The sequence below is a fragment of the Peromyscus eremicus genome, chromosome 10 (assembly GCF_949786415.1).
Source record: "Peromyscus eremicus chromosome 10, PerEre_H2_v1, whole genome shotgun sequence".
Taxonomy (NCBI): Eukaryota; Metazoa; Chordata; class Mammalia; order Rodentia; family Cricetidae; genus Peromyscus; species Peromyscus eremicus.
The window spans coordinates 82,853,556-82,874,787 of record NC_081426.1 but is presented as its reverse complement, the minus strand read 5'-3'; the positions used below and the strand labels follow the sequence as shown (position 1 = coordinate 82,874,787).

Sequence of the window (21,232 nt, the reverse complement as noted above, 5' to 3'; positions counted from 1 at the left end):
GTATATGTACCACATTCATGCCTGGTGCCCACAGAAGCCAGAAGAGGGCATCAGATCCCCTGGGACTGGTTACAGACAGTTGTTAGTCACTGTGTGGGTTCTAGGAATTGAACCCTCTGTAAGAGCAGCAAGCCATTTCTTCAGCCCTGTCCCCAACCCTAGTTTTTTGTTTTTTAAATAATTAATGCTGCTCAGAAAAGTTTGAAAATTTAAGTGCAGGTTTCTCTGTCTCTAGCTACCAGCTTATCCTCTAAAGTCACTGAATGAGAACTGTATTTGCAGCAAAATGGAGAAAAGTTTGTTTTCAATCTCCTGAAAGGTTGAAAGCATGCACCACCTCCCATTCTCCATCAAATGCCTCAGGATCGCCTGCCTGAGAACATGATACTCTCTTTAAGAATTAGCAAATTCAGAAATTTAACTGATATAACATCGTTACCAAATGCATTGTTCATATTCTAAATTTGCCAGGTGTCTGAGTCCCTTATGGCCACCTCCCTGGCCTTCCCACTCTGGGATCTACCAGGGATGGCACATACCTGTAGTGTGCAGTGACGTGACACTTTCGTCTTCAGCTTTCACCTTTCATGACAACAATTTTGAAGATACTGGTTTTGAAAATGTCCCTCCGTTTGCGTTTGTTTTAGGGTTAAATTGAGCTTATCTATATGGAACATAACCAGAACAGACTTACCTGGGTTATTCTTGCCTCAAAGCCAAAGATACATTAAAGAATGACCATATCCCTCTGAAAGACCCTTTTTGCTTCAAAACCAGCTGCATGTTCAAAGGAATACATTCATTGGAGAGACTAGTTTACCATGAGGCATCGATGGCCAAAGTCCGGCCCCCGGCTCAACAAACTAGCCAGGAGCCACCATATTTTAAAAGCAAAATTTATGAAGCTGAAGAAATGACACAAAGCGTGTTCAAGTCACAAAAGCTTATGCTTTTATTGCAAACGTGTGCTGCCTCTCACAGAGGCACCTTCACCGACGTGCAGGGAAAGGGTTGGTGTTTCATCTCGTTATCTGAAGAGCTTTCTGTAAAACCCTGCACGATTCGCCCACTTTCAGCAATAGACCCGATGATGGACACATTGAAGCTGTCAGTCAGTCGCCCTCACTGTGTGACCCGAGGTTTGCCTACCACCTAACATGGCCTTGTCAGGGGCTAGATCTCAGAACTGCTGCATTTTAAACCTGTGTTTATTATTATTGTTGTGTGTGTGTGTGTGAAAAGTGTGTGTGTTGTGGGGAGGCACATGTGCTGCAGTGTAAACACGGAGGTCAGAAGACGATGTGTGTAGACAGTTCTCTCCACAACCTTCTGTGGGTTCTGTGTGTTCACACTTAAACCACCAGACTTGCGCAGCAAGTTCCTTTACCTGCTAGGCCGTCTCGCACAGGCCCAGAACTGTTGATTTTTAATTGCAGAACTTCTAATGTTGGGAGAAAGAAAGCCCCAGTCAAAACCCAGGTTTGAGACAGTTGGGTGCTGGGAGCCTGCCAAGTACATAGGTGCACAGGAAGAGAAATGGGGTTAAAATCTAAGTCTTCATCTTTCGTCACGTTTGCCAAAGGGTGGTCTTTTTCTGGTTTGTTTTTCTTTCCTCCCCACAAACGGGGAACATGTAAAGTTTATTTCAAAATATAGTTTCTTGAGGAGGATTCAGATAGGTTTTAACCTGAGCCTGTAAATCGGAAGGAAATGTCTGCTCTTACACCGGTTGAGACGATGGCTCCATTTTCCCTTTTGTCATTTGACACAGGAGGAAGCATGCTGGCATGACAACCCTGTCTTCTGGTCCTGGGTGTCCACTTCCAGAGTTCGCATGCATTTGTGTTAGTATGTTTTGTTTTTCCTTTGTAGCAGCAGTGACAGACAGCATCATTTGCGCATAATTCTTGAGAACACGTGGAAGCCACTGGCCACACGCACAGAACCCAGGTTCCCATGACACAGGCAAGCTGAGTAATGCGAGCAAGAGGTGGGCTTTGTAGCCGTCAAACAGACAAGGGTACGATTGTCGTTCACCTGAGAGCGCAAGGTCCCCACAGTTGAGTTGGAGTTTACTAACATCCAGGTAATTTTAAAACTAAGCTTTTGGTTAGAACCATGCTGAAAGTCTGAAGGGAAGTATTTCATTTACCTGTGACTATGTGATGATTACAGGAGAAACAGTGAAGTATTTAGCAAATTAATATGCCTAAGTAGTTAGTAAAGAAAGTTAGGCCGGGCAGTGATGGCGCATGCCTTTAATCCCAGCACTTGGGAGGCAGAGGCAGGAGGATCTCTGTGAGTTCCAGGCCAGCCTAGTCTATAGAGTGAGTTCCAGGACAGGCTCCAAAGCTACACAGAGAAACCCTGTCTTGAAGAAACACTACCCTACCCCCCCCCAAAAAAAAAAAAAGAAAGAAAGGAAAAAGAAAGGATGTTACAGTTCAAATAATTTAAGTTTGGTAGTTCAGTGTACAATTAAAGTTTTACCTAGGGCCACGTTCTCTAGAAGGCTTTTTGCTTTAAGCTTTATAATTCCTTTTAAAGTTCACTTTGTAGATCTACCTACTCTCTATGTTTCCCAGTGAGTATGAAAAGACTGTCTTTAATTTCTGCATCTGGCTCATAATGGTCTCTTTAAAATGTCTTCCACTCTAATTTGGAAGAGGGGGTTAATTAATACTGCTGGTGTCTAAGTATGGATAGAAATTATTGGATATTATTTGCATTAATATCCTGTGGGGTAATAATGAATCAGTTACTGCCAGGTTTTGTAAACAAAAATGTGTAATCCGATCTCTTCATTGTTGACCAAACAACAACAACAACAACAACAACAAAACCCACAACAATCTAGTGAACGGCACTGAGGGTGTTTAGTTTTCTAACGCGGTGATTGCAGACTGGAGAGAGAAACGATTTCATTGTCTTCGGTTCTTTCGTTGAGTGTGTTTGGGCTTCTCACTTCTCTACGCTTTCCTCAGATGAGCTTCTACTCTGGAGCAGTCCTCCGGGGAAGTACCTCCCAGCATTCGGTCCACCTCGTGTCGGGAAGAAAGGACGGGACAATGGGAAGCGGTGGTTGTGGTTTGGAAGGAGGAAAGGTCCGTTAGGAGGCCTCGGGTAGAAGCCGGGCCTTCTTGGCAGAAAATAAAGCCACACCCACCGGGGTGTCCTCGGGTTGGGTTGGACCCTGGTTAAGGTAGGCTTCCTTGTGGAGGGCGGCGGAGGGGTGAGTGTGAAGATCTGGCAGTCTGTAGGGTTCACGTTATTTGGTGAGCCCTCAGAAGGGGTGGGGACATCTTGTCCTGTGGAAATGAAAACGTAGGTCAGGATGGGCCCGGCAACAGAAGCAGAGAAAGATGCCTCGGGGTGAGGGTGGGAGAGGGATGCGAAGAGGAACTCGGAGACATTTTAAAGCATGACTAAAATGAACTGCAGTGGTCCGAGGAAACGAAGCATGGACACACCTAATGGTCCCCATTTCCATCTGGGGAACTGACCCCAAAGAAATACATGCGTATTTATCCAAAGATACTAGTTCAAGCTTGTTCATAGCAGCCTAAACGATCCAAACGCCCATTAATAGGAGACTAGCTAAATACACCATGTGTAGTCACACAATGAAACAGTCTCCGGGAATGAAAAGGAATAACAACCATTATCTAGAAACCCAGACGAATCCATGTCTGTTGAACAAAGAAAATTAGACACAAAGGATGCACGTTGTAAGAGTCCATTTATATAAAGTTCAAGAGTAAGCAAACGGAAGCTACAGTTAAAAAATAAAGCAGACCAGTATGGAGCAGAGGGTCAGCACAAATGTCATTTCATGGAGGGATTAACCAAGAAACTCTTCAGCAATGTTCTATACCTTGATCTTGATGGTAATTAAGTAGATTTGGATATATGTAACATACACACACACACACACACACATATATACTGGTATAAAATGTGGTGAAGTTGTACTTTTAAGATTTGAGAACTTTTTTTATACGACTTATAACAAAATAAGGAAAACTCATTGAAATAAAAAAAAAGAATTTATTTACTATTAAGAAAATAAGCCGGGCAGTGGTAGCACGTTTCTTTTAATCCTAGTACTTGGGAAACAGAGGCAGGCAGATCTCCGTGAATTCAAGGGCAGCCTGATCTATGAAGCGAGTTCCAGGACAACCAGGCCTGTTACACAGAGAGACCCTATCTTGAAAATTCAAAAAAGGGCAGACAACTCATTTTTGAGAAGAAATGTGGATGTAGCCAAGTGTCGGGTCTTCCCAGGCTTGAATCACCCAGTTGAGTTGGTCTTTGCTGTGCAGAGTTCTTTGGCTCAGAACATATCAATATAGACAGGAGAAGACTGGGCAGACGTGAACGGTGGAAACATGAGCATCCCACAGGAAGCTGAGAGTTCTGATGAATTTAAGGACAACTTTAGATGATTTGAGCTTCTGGGTTGCACTGCATGTGCTTATCTAGCTACTAGAGTCCTTAGTTCCTTTTCCATTCACAATCCTTAGAAATGTCAATCTTGAATGCCTGGGTACGGCTGATTGGGCTGTTGGTAGATACTCAACACACTCACTAGCTAGTCATTGAGGAATTAGAACTACTGGAGTGACAGATGGCAGTGAGCCGCCTTGTGGGTGCTGGGAATTGAACCTGGGTCCTCTGGAAGAGCTGTCAGTGCTCTTAACCACTGAGCCATCTCTCCAGCCCCATCGTCTTATTTCTTGATACCTGAAGCTATTCTCTAAATTCCGTGGTGATTGGGTGCTAGAGCACGGCAGGCAGATTTTCTCCCAGGCTGTCCTGTAGTTTAGTACTCTCTTCTGGGACTCCTCCAGGGCCCAAGATCAAGGTGCAGCTTGCCTCTGTCACCCACCCGAGGCAGTCGACAAAACCTTGTAAACATGCTTTGATATTTTCCTAGTAAACTCATCACATGGCGATGATACTGGGTCACTACATAGAAACACAAGTGTTCTAAAATGTAAGAACCGTGCCTGGAGCGATGGCTCAGTGGTTAAGAGCACTGGCCACTCTTTCAGAGGACTCAGGTTTGATTCCTAGCACACACATGGTGGCGTATAACCACCGATAACTCTAGTTCAGGGATCTAACACCCTCTTCTAGTCCTCTTGTGTACCAGGCATGCAGGCGGTATGCAGACACACATGCAGGCAGAACACCCATACACATAAAATAAAAATACAAACCTCACTAGAAATCAAATGTAAGAGCCCTGGGAGTTGGTTTGGAACCTGCCTCATGTTACAAAGTCAAAACCGCCCGTGGGAACTGAGGCCATCTGTGCTTTGTCCCCTGGCTCCGCTGACCCTGCCCGTCTGTCCTCCCTTTGACCTCGTTCAACCCACTTCCTGTCATTCTCTTTGTTTTCTCCTCAAACTGCCTCCAAAACTCCAGTCATTATTTGAAGAATTCTACCTCCCCAAGATGACTTAATGTCACATTTCAGAGAGAAAACTGGGCCATCTGCCATGAAATTTTAGGTTTTTCTTTTGTTAAAGAGGGCTGTGAATGATGTACACGTTCGACCACTTCTGCAGCAACTGTCTCCTCCACTCTACAAATGCTACTTTAGCAGAGCCCTAATATTCCTGGGCTTAACATCTGGTTCCAGATGTCTAGAGTTCCACTTTCGACCTCTTTCCTCTAGATCTCTCATCTAGTCCCCAAGTGAGATCTCCTTAGGGAGGTCTTCTCTGCCTGAAGGCTGGGTGATGGTCCCTGGCAAGAGCTTCCATGGCAGCCTTGGCTCACCAGCATCACACTTGTCAGCGATGTGGCTATCATTTCTGAGACATCCACTGGCCCTACCTCAGTGCCTGTGGAAGAACTAAACCAATCGAGAGAAATCTCCATTTCTATAATTGCAAGAGTTGCCGTATTCCTACCTGTTGGGGATAGTGTGATGATTAACACTATTTCCCACTCGTCACACACTGCCATACTGGCAAAAGCACTGGGTGTCAAAGATAAGCATCCCGAAAAACTTAATAAGACCAAAGTAGGTCACGTCTTTGAATGCTGATTGAAAACAGCTGGAGAGGCAGGGCAGTGTGATGCTCCAGAGGCAGGATCCCCGAGTTCTGCTTCTAATATTGTGAGAATGGGCAGATCTCCTCACCCCGGAGGCTTTCTCCTTATTTGTAAGATGGAAAGAATAATATGGCCTATCCAACGGGCTTGTGAGACTATCCAAAATAAGATACTCATGGTCCCGAAAGTTTTCCGTTGCACAGTACACATTTAGTAAGTTAGCTATCATCATTGTTAGTTGTTACGGTTGGGGATGCTGTAGAAGGATTTTTAGCAGCACAGGCTCCAGTTCTTAGGTCTACGTGCTTATGTTTTATACATGATCTGTGCATCAAGGTGAGGATAGGACTAAAGTACATAGTTGTGTAAGTGCGGGACCTTGAAGACAAGGGATTATTGACTCTGTTGGCCATTGCTGATGGTCCTTAGTACCGGGGACACTTCTGGATGACAGTGTTACTAGTGAATACTTGGTGCACTCACTAAATGGCTAGGCAGACATTGGCTGTTCTTCTCGGTGTTTTTGTGGTACTCAGTGAGCATTTAATTCCTATTTTAGATAATAATTTATATTTAAAATTGTAGTACTGTACAATAAAAGCCAAAATGTTGTTTGGAGTTTGGGTTTCAATTTTAAATAGGCTTATTATAGTCTAGACGTGAAATTTATAACATACCCAAAACCTAGCACTTTTGAAAAAAAAAAAAAAAAGGTAACGATGAGAAGATCTTTTTATAATTACCTGTACTCTGTGGTTAACTGGGCAGACAATAGCTGTTTTGTAGTGAACTGTCGTGATTTTTAGAGACGCAAGCTTGGGACTTGATGTCTACGTACTCCATTCTTCCCTTAGAGAGCACCTGGAGTCTTGGAATTCCCACGCCCTTTCAGACTTTAACCACAAAGAAATGTCAGTGCCGTGGTTAACTGACTCATAGTAATTGCAACTTAATTCATTTTTGTAGACTCAGAGAACAGTTGAGTCTTTTTGTCAAATCCCTCCTTTGAAAGATACAGAATTTAGAGCCCAGAAAATGTCCTACTGGCCCCTTTCAGTATGCTGTAAGTGAAGTCGGTTCAACAGTGAGCATGTCGCATGTCAGGTGCTGAACTAAACGCAGAGAAGACAGACACAGTGCCTGCCTCTGGGGACTGGGAAGATACTACAAATATACAGATTCTCAGTTCAGAGTGGAGTGGAGCGTCACGGTAGGGGATGTACTGATTGTAACGACAATCCAAAGATGTCAGAGAAAAAAAGTAATATGTCTTAAGAAAGACTTGCAAGAGCAATATACAGTCACATTTAAATGCTGCTACTTGAAGCAGATTTGCAGAAAGCAGGTGTAAAGCAGGAAAGGAGCAGCCGTTGCTGTGGATGGGCAAGGGCAGAGGGAATGTGGGACACATGTGACCCTGTTGGGCAGTCTGTCCCAGGATAAGGAGAAGTGAATGAGGACCTAGAACCTAGGCTGCCAAGCTCAGAGATCAGTTCTCACATTTCAAATGATATTTTTATTTGTTTGAGGACATGGTTTTACTGTGCAGCCCTGGCTGTCCATCATGGAACTTGCCGTGTATACTAGGCTGGCCTTGAACTCACAGATAGTGCTGTCATTCCAGGTTGGCATTGCTAGCTTGGTAACCATAGTAACAATAATGGCATTTGCGTAGTGCTTTTAATGTGAGTTTTCTGGTTTTTGTTTTGCATATAGCTCAATGGTCCTCTTCAGCCCTACAATAATGCATATTAATAGGGTTACTTTACATATGAGAAATTCATGTGTAATGCTCAAGGAAGTTACAAGTGTCTCAAATCACAGAGCAAATGCTGAGACTCAGATTCAGGTCTTCAGATGAGAAAATCCAGCCTTTCATTTAACCACACGAGCTGATGATAACAGATATAAACATTCCCAATTTATGGAGCTATGTAATCATGGAAGCCACATTTGTCTTTCCATATGGTATTAATTATTTCACCCACACATAGTAGTAGATTAAAAACCCAAACTCTTACCTTCTGCCATAGTTACCACCAACCAGCAGACCAGGACCCAGAAGTGGAATCCAGGAGCCATGGCTTCTGCCCTGAGCACTCACACTGCTCTGGACCCAAGGCTGTTTTAAAGGAGAGTGAGTGAGTCACCAGCAGCCTGATTCAGGCAATTAGCGTGTGCAGAGTGGACCACAACCACCTGGACCTCTGGTGTGAGAGTGAGAAATTCTCCAGGAAATGCCAGACAGCGCTCATCAACCTGAAGCTTCTTGTAATGCCAGGCAAACACTGTTCACTCGTCTTCATTTCGGACCGTCTCCTTCGCTGTCCTTCCAGTTCCAAACACTCCCCCACCTCACTGCCTTCTCCTGACTTGCATCTGTGGTTCTCCAACTGCACAGGAAGGTGTCCTGGTTACTAGTCTACTGCTGTGACAAAGCACTATGACCAAAGCAAGCCACAGAGTAGTCGTTCTCAACCTTCCTAATGCTGTGGCCCTTTAATACAATACCTCATGTTGCAGGGACCCCAACCACAAAATTATTTTCATTGCTACTTCATAACTGTAATTTTGCTACTGTTATGAATAGTAATGCAAATATCTGATATGCAGGATATCTGATCTGTGACCCTTGTGAAAGTGTCTTTCCACCCATAAGAGTTGTGACCCACAGGTTGAGAACCACAGGCAGACATGGTGCTGGAGCAGTAGCTGAGAGCTTATATCTGATCCACAGGCCCGAGACAGAGAGATAGAGCTAAGTGAAATGGTGTGGGCTTTTGAAACCTCAAAGCCCACCCCTCGTGACACAGTGGCTCCAACAAGACCACACCTCCTAACCCTTCCCAAACAGTTCCACCAACTTCAGACCTAGCATCCAAATATATGAGACTGTTAGGGCCATTCTCACTCAAACCTCCACAGAAAGGAATCATCTGGAGGCACTTAGCACAGCTCCTCACCACATAGCTTGACTTCCTGGAGCAAAACATGAGGGAAGAGGAGATGTAGAGGTTTCCTGACCCAGGTGTTTGAAGAGGCTGCTGTTAGATTCTGACCTAAATGTATGATTCTTCTCTACTCTGCGTCTGCCAGTGAGGAAAGGGACAGGGTTAGAAAGGTGTCTTTCCTTGTGGCCACTATGGTCACTGTTTAAATAAAACTGAATATAACTTAGTGAGTCTTCTTTGTAGACTTTCTTCTAATTCACCAACTTGCTTGGAAGTGTTATGTCCAGATTGTGGGGATCCCCCAAAAAAGACTACCTACCATGGAGACTGAATCCCATATGTAAAAGCAAAGAACCTTTGCTGTGGGATATTCTATATGGCAAATGTGTTGCTGATTGGTTAATAAATAAAACACTGATTGGCCATTGGCTAGGCAGGAAGTATAGGCAGGACAAGGAGGAGAATAAAGCTGGGAAGTGGAAGGCTGAGTCAGAGAGACACTGCCAGCCGCCATGATGACAAACAGCATGTGAAGATGCCGGTAAGCCACGAGCCGTGTGGCAAGGTATAGATTAATGGAAATGGATTAATTTAAGCTATAAGAACAGTTAGCAAGAAGTCTGCCACGGCCATACAGTTTGTAACCAATATAAGTCTCTGTGTTTACTTGGTTGGGTCTGAGTGGTTGTGGGACTGACAGGTGAGAGAGATTTGCCCTGACTGTGGGCCAGGCAGGAAAACTCTAGCTACAAACCTTTATTTCATGCTCAAAGCTTGGTCTCTCTGTCTGTGGTGAGAGCAGAGAGCCCGCAGCCCAGGCAGGGTTAGGGTTTTTATCATAGCAGAGGTTAGGGTGAGGGGATTTCTAGGGTTCAGGACCCTAATTGGCTGACATTTGTCTAGGGGTATCTGTAAAAGGGAAGTAGGTGTGTGCTAGGTTCAGAGACATCTGGCGATCTTATCTAATCCTACCTGGATGGTTGGAATGTTTGAGATGTCAGGTTCTTCCCCTTAGATGCTGGCCCATCCCTGGGTGGATCCCTGGGTGGTGTCAGGTTTTGGCTTTTCCTAGATCCAGGTGTTTCCTGCCAGTAAGCCTGTCATGGCAGCTGTGTGGTCAAGCTGTTTTGGGTCCCCCACAGAAGATGGCTGTGTGTCTTGATCATTGTTCTATTGCTGTGAAGAGACACCACGATTAAGACAACTCTTATAAAAGAAAGCATTTAACTGGGGGCTTGCTCACAGTTGTAGAGGTTTAGTCCATTGTCATCATGGCGGGAAGCATGGCAGCATGGATGGAAACACTGGAGGAGTAGCTGAGAACTACAAACTTATCTGTAGACAGAGATCCCTGGGCTTTGGAAACCTCAAAGCCTACCCCCAGTGACGCATTTCCTCCAGCAAGGCCACACCTCCTAATCCTTTTAATCCTTTCAAATCTTGCCAGTCCCTGGTGACTAAGCATTTAAATATATGCACATATGGAGGCCATTGTTATCCAAGCCACCACAACATGACACATCTGTGCCTGGCTGGTCTCCTGAGAGGATTCTTTCAGTTGCAGAAAGTGACAGGAGTTGGTAACAGGTGATTAAGAGCCTGGCTGTTGTTAGAAAAGAAACCTCTAATGTCATTTCCTTTTCTCACTTGCCATTTGGTTATCTGTTCTGGCCATCATGGTGGCTCTAGCCTATTGTGACAGGTATTTGAGAGGCTGAGGTGGGAGGAAGGCTCGAGCCCATGAATTCTAGACTAGCGTAGGCAACACAGTAAGTGAGACCCTGTCTCAAAAAGCAAACAAAACGTAGGTATTCTTACGATCAGTCCAGAGGCATGATCTTTGAAGTCGGGTGTGTACTAGTTGGTGTTCTGGTCCTGACCAGACTGCTGGAGCCCACCAGGTCTCCTAGTGGCTGTACCCAGCAGGGCTGCATTAGAGATTGATTGGACCACGGGCCTGGGTAACACGTGACTGTAACTAGCAAGGAGGAGGTCTTTTGCTCCACCCCTTGGCATTGTTATAAACAGACCTTTGGAATAACGTTCTGGGCGGGTGGATAAGGATCCAGGTCCACTTGAATCTATCCTGTGTTTTCTCTCTGTTTCTCTCTCCTCTCTATTTCTAACTAAGTCTCTTATCCCTCATTCCTCAAGAGTTCCCTGGGGTAAATAAGTGTGTGGGGGGGCTGGTCCTCTACATGTGATGAAATACTTGATCAATTTATAAGGAAGAAAGATTTCTTTTGACTCATAATTTCAGAGGTTCTAGTCCTTGCTCAGTTGTTTCTGTTGCTTTTGGACCTGTGGAGAGAACATTATTGCAGGGTCTCAAGCTGCTTATCTCATGGTGACTAGGAAGCCAAGCAGGAGGGGCTAAGGTCTCAGTATTCCCTTTAAGGGCACCACCCCGAGAGACCTCACTTCCATTCACTAGTCTCCATCTGGTAAAGGTCCCACAACCTGCCAGTGGTGCTCCAGGCTGGGGGCCAAGGCTTTAATATAGGGACATTTGGGGACATTCAAAATTTGAACTAGCCGGGCGGTGGTGGTGCACGCCTTTAATCCCAGCACTCGGGAGGCAGAGCCAGGCGGATCTCTGTGAGTTCGAGGCCAGCCTGGACTACCAAGTGAGTTCCAGGAAAGGCGCAAAGCTACACAGAGAAACCCTGTCTCGAAAAACAAAAAACAAAAAACAAAAAAAAAACCAAAAAAACAACAACATCAAAAAAAAAACCAAAATTTGAACTATAAGTACCTCCCTCGGAGAACTATGAATAAAGCCATTAACACAAAGCTCACACTATTGTGCTAGCCTGTGGAAGGCAGTGTTTGTAGGTTTTTTTTTTTTTTTTAAAGATTTATTTCTTTATTTTGTACACAATGTTCTGTCTGCACGCCAGAAGAGGGCACCAGATCACATTACAGATGGTTGTGAGCCACCATGTGGTTGCTGGGAATTGAACTCAGGACCTCTGGAAGAGCAGCCAGTGCTCTTAACTTCTGAGCCATCTCTCTAGCCCCATTTTTTTAAAATTATTAAATTATCATAACTTCAATTCAGAATTTGCTCTCTTAGCAGGCTGTATTTACCAAAACATCCAATCACTCAAAAGACTGTGTTGATAGTGCTTTTCTCGGTATTTAGGAAGAGCAGATTTAGTCATAGTCTTGGGATTTAAAGGGTAACAATCTAGAAAGATGCCACCAGAGGATCAAGATGGATTTTAGAAGGCAAACAGCTACAAATGAGAAAGTAAAAAATCCTTCATGCTTGATTTCAGTCCTTGACAAAGTTCTAGAACAACTTTTGTTTTGGGGCGATAGGGTCTCTCTACCGTTGCCCAGGCTGGTCTCGAACTTGTAGGCTCAAGCCATAATCTCCACTCTTGAGCAACTAAAAGCTTGTGCTACCATGCTGCATGCCCAGGATATGTCAGACACTATTCCAAAGGATCAGAGCACAGACAAAAATACCTGCCCAGTGGTTTATATCCCCAGGCTGTAAAAGAACACAGGAACAAAGTGTGCTAAAATGTCCTGTAATACATGCTAGAGGAAAATGAAAATGTTCAAGGTAAGGAATGTGACCAGGTTGGCATTTTAATTCAAAGATGATATCTGAACAAAGACTTGAGGGAAGTGGGAAGTCATGCCTGTGGATGTCTGGAGCAAGAGTGAATCAGACAGATGGTACAGCCAGTGCAAAGGCCCTGAAGCAGCAGTAGGGTTGAATTATATATATACTATGTATCTGCCAGCGTGAAGACGGTTGTAGTTGGGCAGGAGAACGTCATCAGGGAGAGGTAAAGGGGTACCAGGATAAGTCTGACCTTCCCCTGAAGGCGAGGGTAGCCTCAGGTTACAACTCTTTTGAAAATTTTTCTCCAGCTCTCTGGTCCTCTCAGACTACTCTGTGGACTTTGAACTTGTCAGCTTTAACAGCTTTATGAGCTGATTCCTCGAAACTGACCCTCTCCTAACATACATGTTTTATTTGTTCTTCTTCTTTGGAGAACACTAACACACATGACATTTCCTCTACGTTCATGTATATACATGCCACTTCAGAGGCTTAGTGGATAGGTACCCTTTTGTGTGGTCCAGAGAATAATTTTTAGTAACAATCTTTTTAGTTTTGAATGAGTGAGTTTATTAAATCACACACACACACACACACACACACACACACACACACACACACACAGAAAGAGAAATATTATCAAATCAGAAACTCAAACGTCCAGTAGAAACTGGCCAGGGAAGCCGCTTTAAGGCAGCCTGCTGGAGTTTCCAGTAGAGACAGTATGGGGCAGAGCAGAACATCCCCTGGGTGAGACTTCCAAGTGAAAGAATGAACAGCAGAAAGGTTAATATCGATTTGGGGGCTTATGAACATCCAGCAAAAATCCATTGGGGAAGTTGAGGCAGTTGGCTGGAGTTCTCAAAGTGAGATTTTCTCCATGACTAATCTTCCCATGGCCAAGCTTCTGGTTTCTCTTTCTCACAGTAGGCACAATAGCATGGGATACATATTATTAACATCCATTGGAAACAGCTCATCTTCACTGGTCCTTGAAGACACAATGTTTTTACTTACGGCTGTGTAGATGTAACCAACCGTCTTATTAAATAAGAAACACAGAACCAATGCAAAGAAGAAAGCCAAGACAGCAGAGCTAAGAGCCTTACCCGCCTGCTGTAGCTAGCCTCTTAAGCCAAGAGACCTCTCCAAAAGAGACCTACTTTCTGTTTGTCTTTATATAGACTTTCTGTTCTGCCTTCTCATTGGTTGTAAACCCAACCACGTGACTACCTCGTCACTGCCTGTCTGTACAGACCTCCAGACACACATTGGAGCGAGTGTCTCCAGTGCTGGCTGTATCCTTGAACACACAGAGATCTACCTGGCTCTGCCTACCAAGTGCTGGGATTAAAGGCGTGCGCCACGAACGCCCAGCTCTGCTATGGCTTGCTATTAGCTCTGACCCCCAGGCAACTTTATTTATTAACATACAATTAAAATCACATTTCAGTACAAATAAAATACCACCATACGGCTGTTTTCTGTTCTCCTCCCACACTATGACAGGTGAGGCAGGGCAGCCCATCCCCAGCCTTCACAGACTACTTTGAGACAAACATGCTTGGGTGTGAAGCAGGTGGGCAGCTCCCGCTCCAGAGCCAGCTCATCAGTGAGCTCGAACAACAGAGGACAGTTTGTTAATATAATATACATGTAGGCACATAGGAAGGCATTTAATCAATCAGTTGCTTCTAAACAAGAGCCTGGTATTTATAGATAATGAAGGCCACCACCACCAAGTGTTCTTTTGCCAGTGACGTCATGTCTGGGACATCTCATACTTTCTTCAGAGGATTTGGGTAGGGGGTGTAACCTGTCCCCATCCCCTTGGATTCATGCCCTTCACAGGAAGCCAGGCTCCTGCATTCTGTGGGGGAAATCTCAGTGAGTTTCCTGCCCCCCCTCTCAGTCCCTCCTTCCTGGTAGTTTAAAAATGTGTTTAGAATTTCAGGAAACTCAAACACTGAAGAAACTTGGTTTGGCTACTAAGTGGTTTTGTTAATTTTTTTGTTTTTTGAGACAGGGTTTCTCTGTGTAGCTTTGTGCCTTTCCTGGATCTGCCCTGTAGACCAGGCTGGCCTCGAGCTCACAAAGATCTGCCTGCCTCTGCCTCCCAAGTGCTGGGATTCAAGGCGTGTGCCACCACCGCCCGGCTAGTAAATTTTTTTTTAAGTGGTAGGATTATTTAGCTTTAAAAAAATGTTTTTTTTTTCTTATGTGGCTAGAGAGATGGCTCAATGGTTAAGAGTGAACAGTAGGGAGGACCTGGGTTCAATTCCTAGCACCTTATCAGGCAGCTCAGAACCTTCTGCAATTTCAACTTCAGAGAATCCAATGCCCCCCTTTTTTTGTACTCTATGGGCACCTGTGATCATATACCCCCACACAAACACACACATATATACACACATAATTAAAATGATTAAAAATAAATCTTTAAAAACTTTTTTCATCCATCTGTCATCTATTTATTTATTTATCTATCACCATCTATCTCTATCTATCTATCTATCTATCTATCTATCTATCTATCTATCTTCTATCATCTATCTATCTGTCTGTCTATCTGTCTGTTTGTCTATCTGTCATCTATCTATTGTGTGTGCGTGCATTTGAACATCTGGCACTCAGAGACAACTTGGGATTGTTCTCTTGTTCTGCCGTGAGGATTGGATTCCTGGAATCAGACAGACAGGCCTGATGGCCGCTGTCTTTACCCACTGAGCCATCTCTCTGGACCACGTCACTTATTTTTGATATTCAATTCAAGTATAAATTAAAATGGAAGCTAGAATGGGGTGGTGGGTGTTCAGAAGGACTGGCCTGTTTGTCCCTCCTGTGGCTTTGGGGGCGTCTGAGGACTTGGGTCTCTCCAAAGACAGATCCCTTTCACCCTGCACTACTCTGCAGAGAGGCCCACTCTACAGCCTGGTTTTAGAGCTGCCAAGGGGACCTGCCCTCATCAGATCAGGCTGACGTGTTGCTCCTGCCTGGGAGAGGCACTCCTTGTCGGCCTGGTGAGTAATGCCAGAAGCTACCTGGAGGCTCGCCATGGATCAGGATGGCTGTGAGTCAAGCTGAGAAGCTCTGCTATGGCTGGACCTAATGGTCTTTGAGGGGATATAAAGGCTCTGTGGTTGGTGCTGACTTGAGGCGCAGCTCTGACTTCCCTGTAGGGCCTGTTAGGGCATCATCCACTGGGGATGGCATCCACTGGAGTGTTACTTGGTACTGCAGGCCAATTAAGTCTAGAGATAAGGTGTTGAGACAAAAGACAAATAAAGTCATTTATTTGAAAAGTCCTTGGTGATACAAGCTGATTTAGGAGCGTATGGCTTGCAGAGGTGGGTGATGGGTGCTAACACACTGGTAGGTGCTTTCTCATCATCACAATGTTCCAGGTCTGTGAACAGATGGCATGCACACACCTCAACTGTTTAATTACACGGAATCTTCAGTTCTGCAGATAAACAAGTGATGATTATTTTTTGTTTGTTGATCAAATTGCCTACATGCAGTTTCTGACACGATAGGATGGACAGGCTAATGGGTGAAGCTGCCCAGTGTAGAAGACAAGCGTTAGGTTGCGTTAAAAGCAGAGTGCTTCCTTCATTCTTCGCTTTGGGGTTTCTACTGAAGGAGGAGGTTCCGTCATCTTTGCTATGCTTCCAGTTGCCCCACTTTGCAGAGCAAGGGGTCTGAGGTCTGTAGAAAATTCCCGAAGTCACCTCAGAGATCTAACGACAGAATGACAATAACACCCTGGTCAAGTCAGAGTGGTGCCCACTTCATCAAGCCCTTGTCAATTTAGAGTTTGAAACACAATACTAGTGTAGAATCCAGTGGAATCCAGTGGTTCTCAACCTTCCTAATGCTAGGGCCTTTTATTAAGTTCCTCATGTTGTGGTGACCCCCAACCCTAAAATTATTGTCATTGCTACTTCATAACAGTAATTTTGCTACTGGTCGGAATTGTGATGTAAATATTTGTGTTTTCTGATGGCATTTGTGAAGTCATGACCCACAGGTTGAGAAACCACTGGGATAGTGTTCTAGTTCATGCCATGTTGTGGTGATGTATTATGTCCCCCAATATACTGTGCCCCCCAATAAAATTTATCTGAGTCGCAGAGAAAAAAGCCAGCCACTATATTTAACATAGAAGTCAGGCAATGGTAGCACATGCTTTTAATCTTATCATTCAGAAGGCAGGGATCTGTCTGGATCTCTGTGAGTTCAAGGCCACACTGGGAACAGGCCAGGCATGGTGGTCATGCCTTAAATTCCAACACTAGTTAACCATAGAGGTCTGGAGGTCTGGAAAAACAGACAGGAAGTGAAGAGGATGTGATGTAGCTGGGCTGAGAGAGCAAATGAGAGACAGAACAGAAAGGCATGTAAGTGTGGGTAGACAAGAAGTAGCTTACTATGGAAGCTACGGAGTTGGTGAGGTGAGGTCAGCTGTGGCTTTTCCTATTCCTCTGGTCTGTCTCAGGCTTTAACCCCAATTTCTGGCTCCGAGGTTTTTTATTATTATTATTATTAATAAGACCATTTAGCAATTTGTCTACACCATGCCACCAATTAGCTGTGAGACCTTGGGCCACTTAGTCTCGTTACCTCTCAATTTTCTCATCTCTAATTTGTTTACTATAGTCTAAGCATTGAACATATATGAATCCTGTATTTACTGGGCAACTCAACGACATGGGTATAGTTGTCACTCCCATTTTAAAGATGAGAAAACAGAGGCACAGAGAGTGAAGACACGTGGTTAGTAAATGGTAACAAACCCAAGCAATTTGACTCCAGAATTCTGGCCTTTCATCAGCATGGTTGGTTGCTTTGATACATTGGCTCTCAATTTTGATAAAAGACCCATGGAAGTATCCTTAAAATTCATCCTTGTACTATATCACCAAAGATTTGTTAATTTGTTCTTATGAGAATAAAGGAGTAAGTAAAAAGAAAGAGGGAGGGACCCTGTGATGGCCAGCATTAATTGTCAACTTGATTCAACCTAGAACCACCTGGAAAGAAAATATCAGTGCGGCAATTTGAATAAGAATGGCTCCCCTAGACTCACATTTAAATGCTTAGGGAGTGATATTAGGAGGTGTGGTCTTGTCGGAGTAGGTGCATCACCGGGGGGTGGGCTTTGAGGTTTCAGAAGCTCAAGCCAGGCCCACTGGCTCTCTCTTCCTGTTGCCTGCCAACCCAGATGCAGAACTCTCAGCTCCTCCTCCAGCACCATGTCTGCCTGCACACTGCCATGACTGATAACGAATTAAACCTCTGAACCTGTAAGCCAGCCCCAGTTAAGTGTTTTCCTTTATAAGGATTGCTGTGGCCGTGGTGTCTCTTCACAGCAACAGAAATCTTAACAAGATAGTCAGTGAGGCCTGTAGGTATGTCTGGGGGGCAGGCGATATCTTAATTAAGTTCATTGATATGGGAAGTCACAGCCTACTGTGAGCAATGCCACTCCTGATCCCGAAATGTATAATAACAGAGGAATCCAGCCAAGAACAAGAAAGCAAGTGAGCCTGTACGCATTTATTTTCTCTGCTCTTGATGTGATGTGACTAGCTGCCCTGAGTTCAGGCCTTGACTCCCTGCAGTGATGGACTATAACCAAGAATTGTATGTCAGATAAACTCGTTCTCCCCTAAATTCCTTTTTGTCACAGCAATCGGAATGAACCTAGAGCAGAAGCTACGGAGGGAAAGGCAGAGACGCGTCATTGACCAGTTACGATGCATGGCCTTCATTTAAGTTCTGTTTCACACAATTGTTGGTTATAAAACATGATAGCTGGGGCAACCTGAACACTAGATGCTTGAGGATGTTAAAGGACTAATTTTTTTACCTAGTTTCCAGTGTGGCGATGACATGTGGCTTATTCTGAAAAGAAAGCAAAGCAGAATTGTACCTTTAGGAGATATGTGTATTTATAGAGTTTATGCCACCTCAGGTTTGCTTCAAAATGACCAGAAAAAGGGAGTAGACCAGGCTCCAGATGGAACAAGATTACCCATGTTTCATAACTATTTAATAGTAGGTGATGAGCATATTAGAGTTAAACTATTTTTGTTTGGAACTTATGATTATACATTTTTAAGAAGTCAAACTATAAGAACATTTGTTTAATTCTGTCTGGGAAATGTCAAAATCACCAAAGCTCTACCTCACCAGGCTAGCCGAACAACATTCCCCAGGGAGATGAAAGGAGAGTCGTGAAGCTGGTTGTGGTGGCGCATATCTTTAATCCCAGCACTCGGGAGGCAGAGGCAGGTGGATCTCTGTGAGTTCGAGGCCAGTCTGGTCTACACAGCAAGTTTCAGGACAGCCAGTTCTACATAGTGAGACCCTGTCTCAAAGAAACCAAAATAACAACAACAATAACAATAATAATAAATAAAATTAATTAAAAGCAGACTGGTGGGACATTGCTTAAGAGATTCACCTTCTAAAGGTACCACCACTTACATGGGGAGAGACCCATGATGGTTTACATGTGGCTAGCACTCTGCAGAATCATCTAACTGAGTGCATGGGCCTGTGAACACACAAATGTGAATGACTTTGGTCCACAGTGAGTTGGAGAACTTCGTTGCCACAAGACCAGGAATATCACTTAACGTCTGGGCTCTGGGCTAAAGACAGTGATAAGATGATTCTGTGCACTTCCGACTGGTCCCAGGTATGCTTTTAACTGTTCTTATTCTGATGGGAAAATGTGATGAAGAGGTTTCCTAACAAAGGCTCTCCTCCGCACAGTGCTCCCACGCACAGTGCTCCCACACACAGTGCTCCCACTCTGGCTCGCAAGGAGCCAGCGCTCCTCCCTCCACGGCGTCCATTGCCTGTGCTTGCCCAGTACAGCACACAGCTCACTTGGGATTGATTACCTTACACTGGCTTCCTTCTGTGAAATCACCATTCCCCTATGCTTCTGGCTCTACAACTGTGGAGTAACCTAAGCCCACCAATCATAGCATAGCATTCCTATGGCCAGAGAGGAATTGATTTAGGAATAGGTGTAGGGCTCAAGCCAAGTCCACCAGTGCCAGAAAAATCTTGTTCTAAAGATGGGCTGGTTGCCAGGAGCATGTAATACCAGCTACCCGGGTGGTTGAGACAGGAGGACCCTAACTTCAGGGCTGGTGTAGGCTATAGGATAAATTCAAGGTTAGCCTGGGCAACTGTGAGACCCTGTCTCAAAATTAAAAATACAAAAAAAAAAAAAAAAGTTGGGGATGTAGCTCAGTGGTAGAGCGCTTGCCTAACATGCATAAGACTCTGGGTTCAATTCCTACTACTACAAAACAAACGAAGTCTTGGTATTTTTGTATGAATGACAGGAAAGGAAGCATACATTTTGCCTTTGAAGTTGTTGAGAGACATGCCTCCAGGAAGGCAGAGGCTGCTTGATTAACAAATGGAGGGATACTAGATTCCGATACTGGAGCTTCTAGAACCAGCTGCATTTGAAGCTATACACAGTATGCTGTGTGCAGTTTGCTGCCACTGATGGTGAAACATCACCCAGGCAGGTGGTCTGTAGTAGCGAGTCACTGGGCCTGTGTATGTGAAAGATCAGAAGGAAAGTTTCTATTTCCAAATTTATAGATCGGGACCATGTATCATTCCACGCATCCCTTCTGAGAGCACAGAGCGGCTATGGTGTGAGACAGACACCTGTGTAGCAGAAACACACGCACGCCTGCTTGTCGTGCCTGCAAGGTGGGGATGTGACTTCACCCTGAGTGCTCCGCCACCCTGGGCCTCATGGTAGTATCAGACAGATCCAGATTGTGGTAATGAGTAACTGTGGGCTTTCCTCCTCCTTAGACCAGGATGACATCACATTCCTTCCTCACAATCAGCCCCTGGGAGCTTCTGAATGGAATGGGCTGAAGTCTGGCCAGTAGGACACTGTGAATAATTCAACAACTCAACATCCAAACCTCTGGGTCTGGCATTGCAGATCAGAGTTGACAAGAGTGAGATTTCTTCTTACTCCTTATTCTTGCAGCTGTGAGGCTTGGGAGGGACAAGTTACTTTTCTCTGTTCAGTTTTCTCAGCTGCAGAGTTAGAACGATTGATGGCAGCCCCTGCCTTACAGGGTGGTTGTGAGGTCAATGAGTTGATAGATTGGAATAGAGATTGGCATCTTGCAAATGGTAGCTGTCTTTACTATTGAAAACTAAATCTTCCTCAAACAAGCATTTCTTCTTGACCATGGATGTCTAATGCAAATCGCAGGAAGGGCAGAAACATAAGGATTTTGTTTGGTGATTGACTCTATGAGAGTGAGCCAGCGACACTTCTTGATGTTCCAGACTTTACTACGGTCATGTTCTGGATTCTCCAGCACATCGAGCAGGCCGGAAAGCTATGTTTGAATGTTCTCGACAGGGTTGGGTTCTGCTAAGTGACTAGTTACTGACATGCTAAGTAAAACCTTCCGACCACACCTGCACAGTGGTTTTGAGAATTTCAATAGTTAAGCCAATACAGCTTGGGGAAGTTCCAGTGTCACTGGAAATAGTAATTCAGGACAAGGACTCCAGGCCCTGGGGAAATGATGAAGGGAATGCTAACAAGTTACCCCCATTTTTCACAGAT

General features: G+C 44.5%; 1 protein-coding gene across 1 annotated transcript; it reads right to left on the bottom strand.

Moving 5' to 3' along the window:
* Positions 1-2,960: 2,960 nt before the first annotated feature.
* On the bottom strand, positions 2,961-8,148 carry Odaph (odontogenesis associated phosphoprotein). Its single transcript, XM_059274657.1, has 2 exons — positions 8,088-8,148; positions 2,961-3,308 (listed from the first exon to the last, which is right to left on the bottom strand). The coding sequence occupies exons 1-2, from the start codon at positions 8,146-8,148 to the stop codon at positions 2,962-2,964; spliced, it is 408 nt and encodes a 135-aa protein (XP_059130640.1). The 3' UTR covers position 2,961.
* Positions 8,149-21,232: the final 13,084 nt, after the last annotated feature.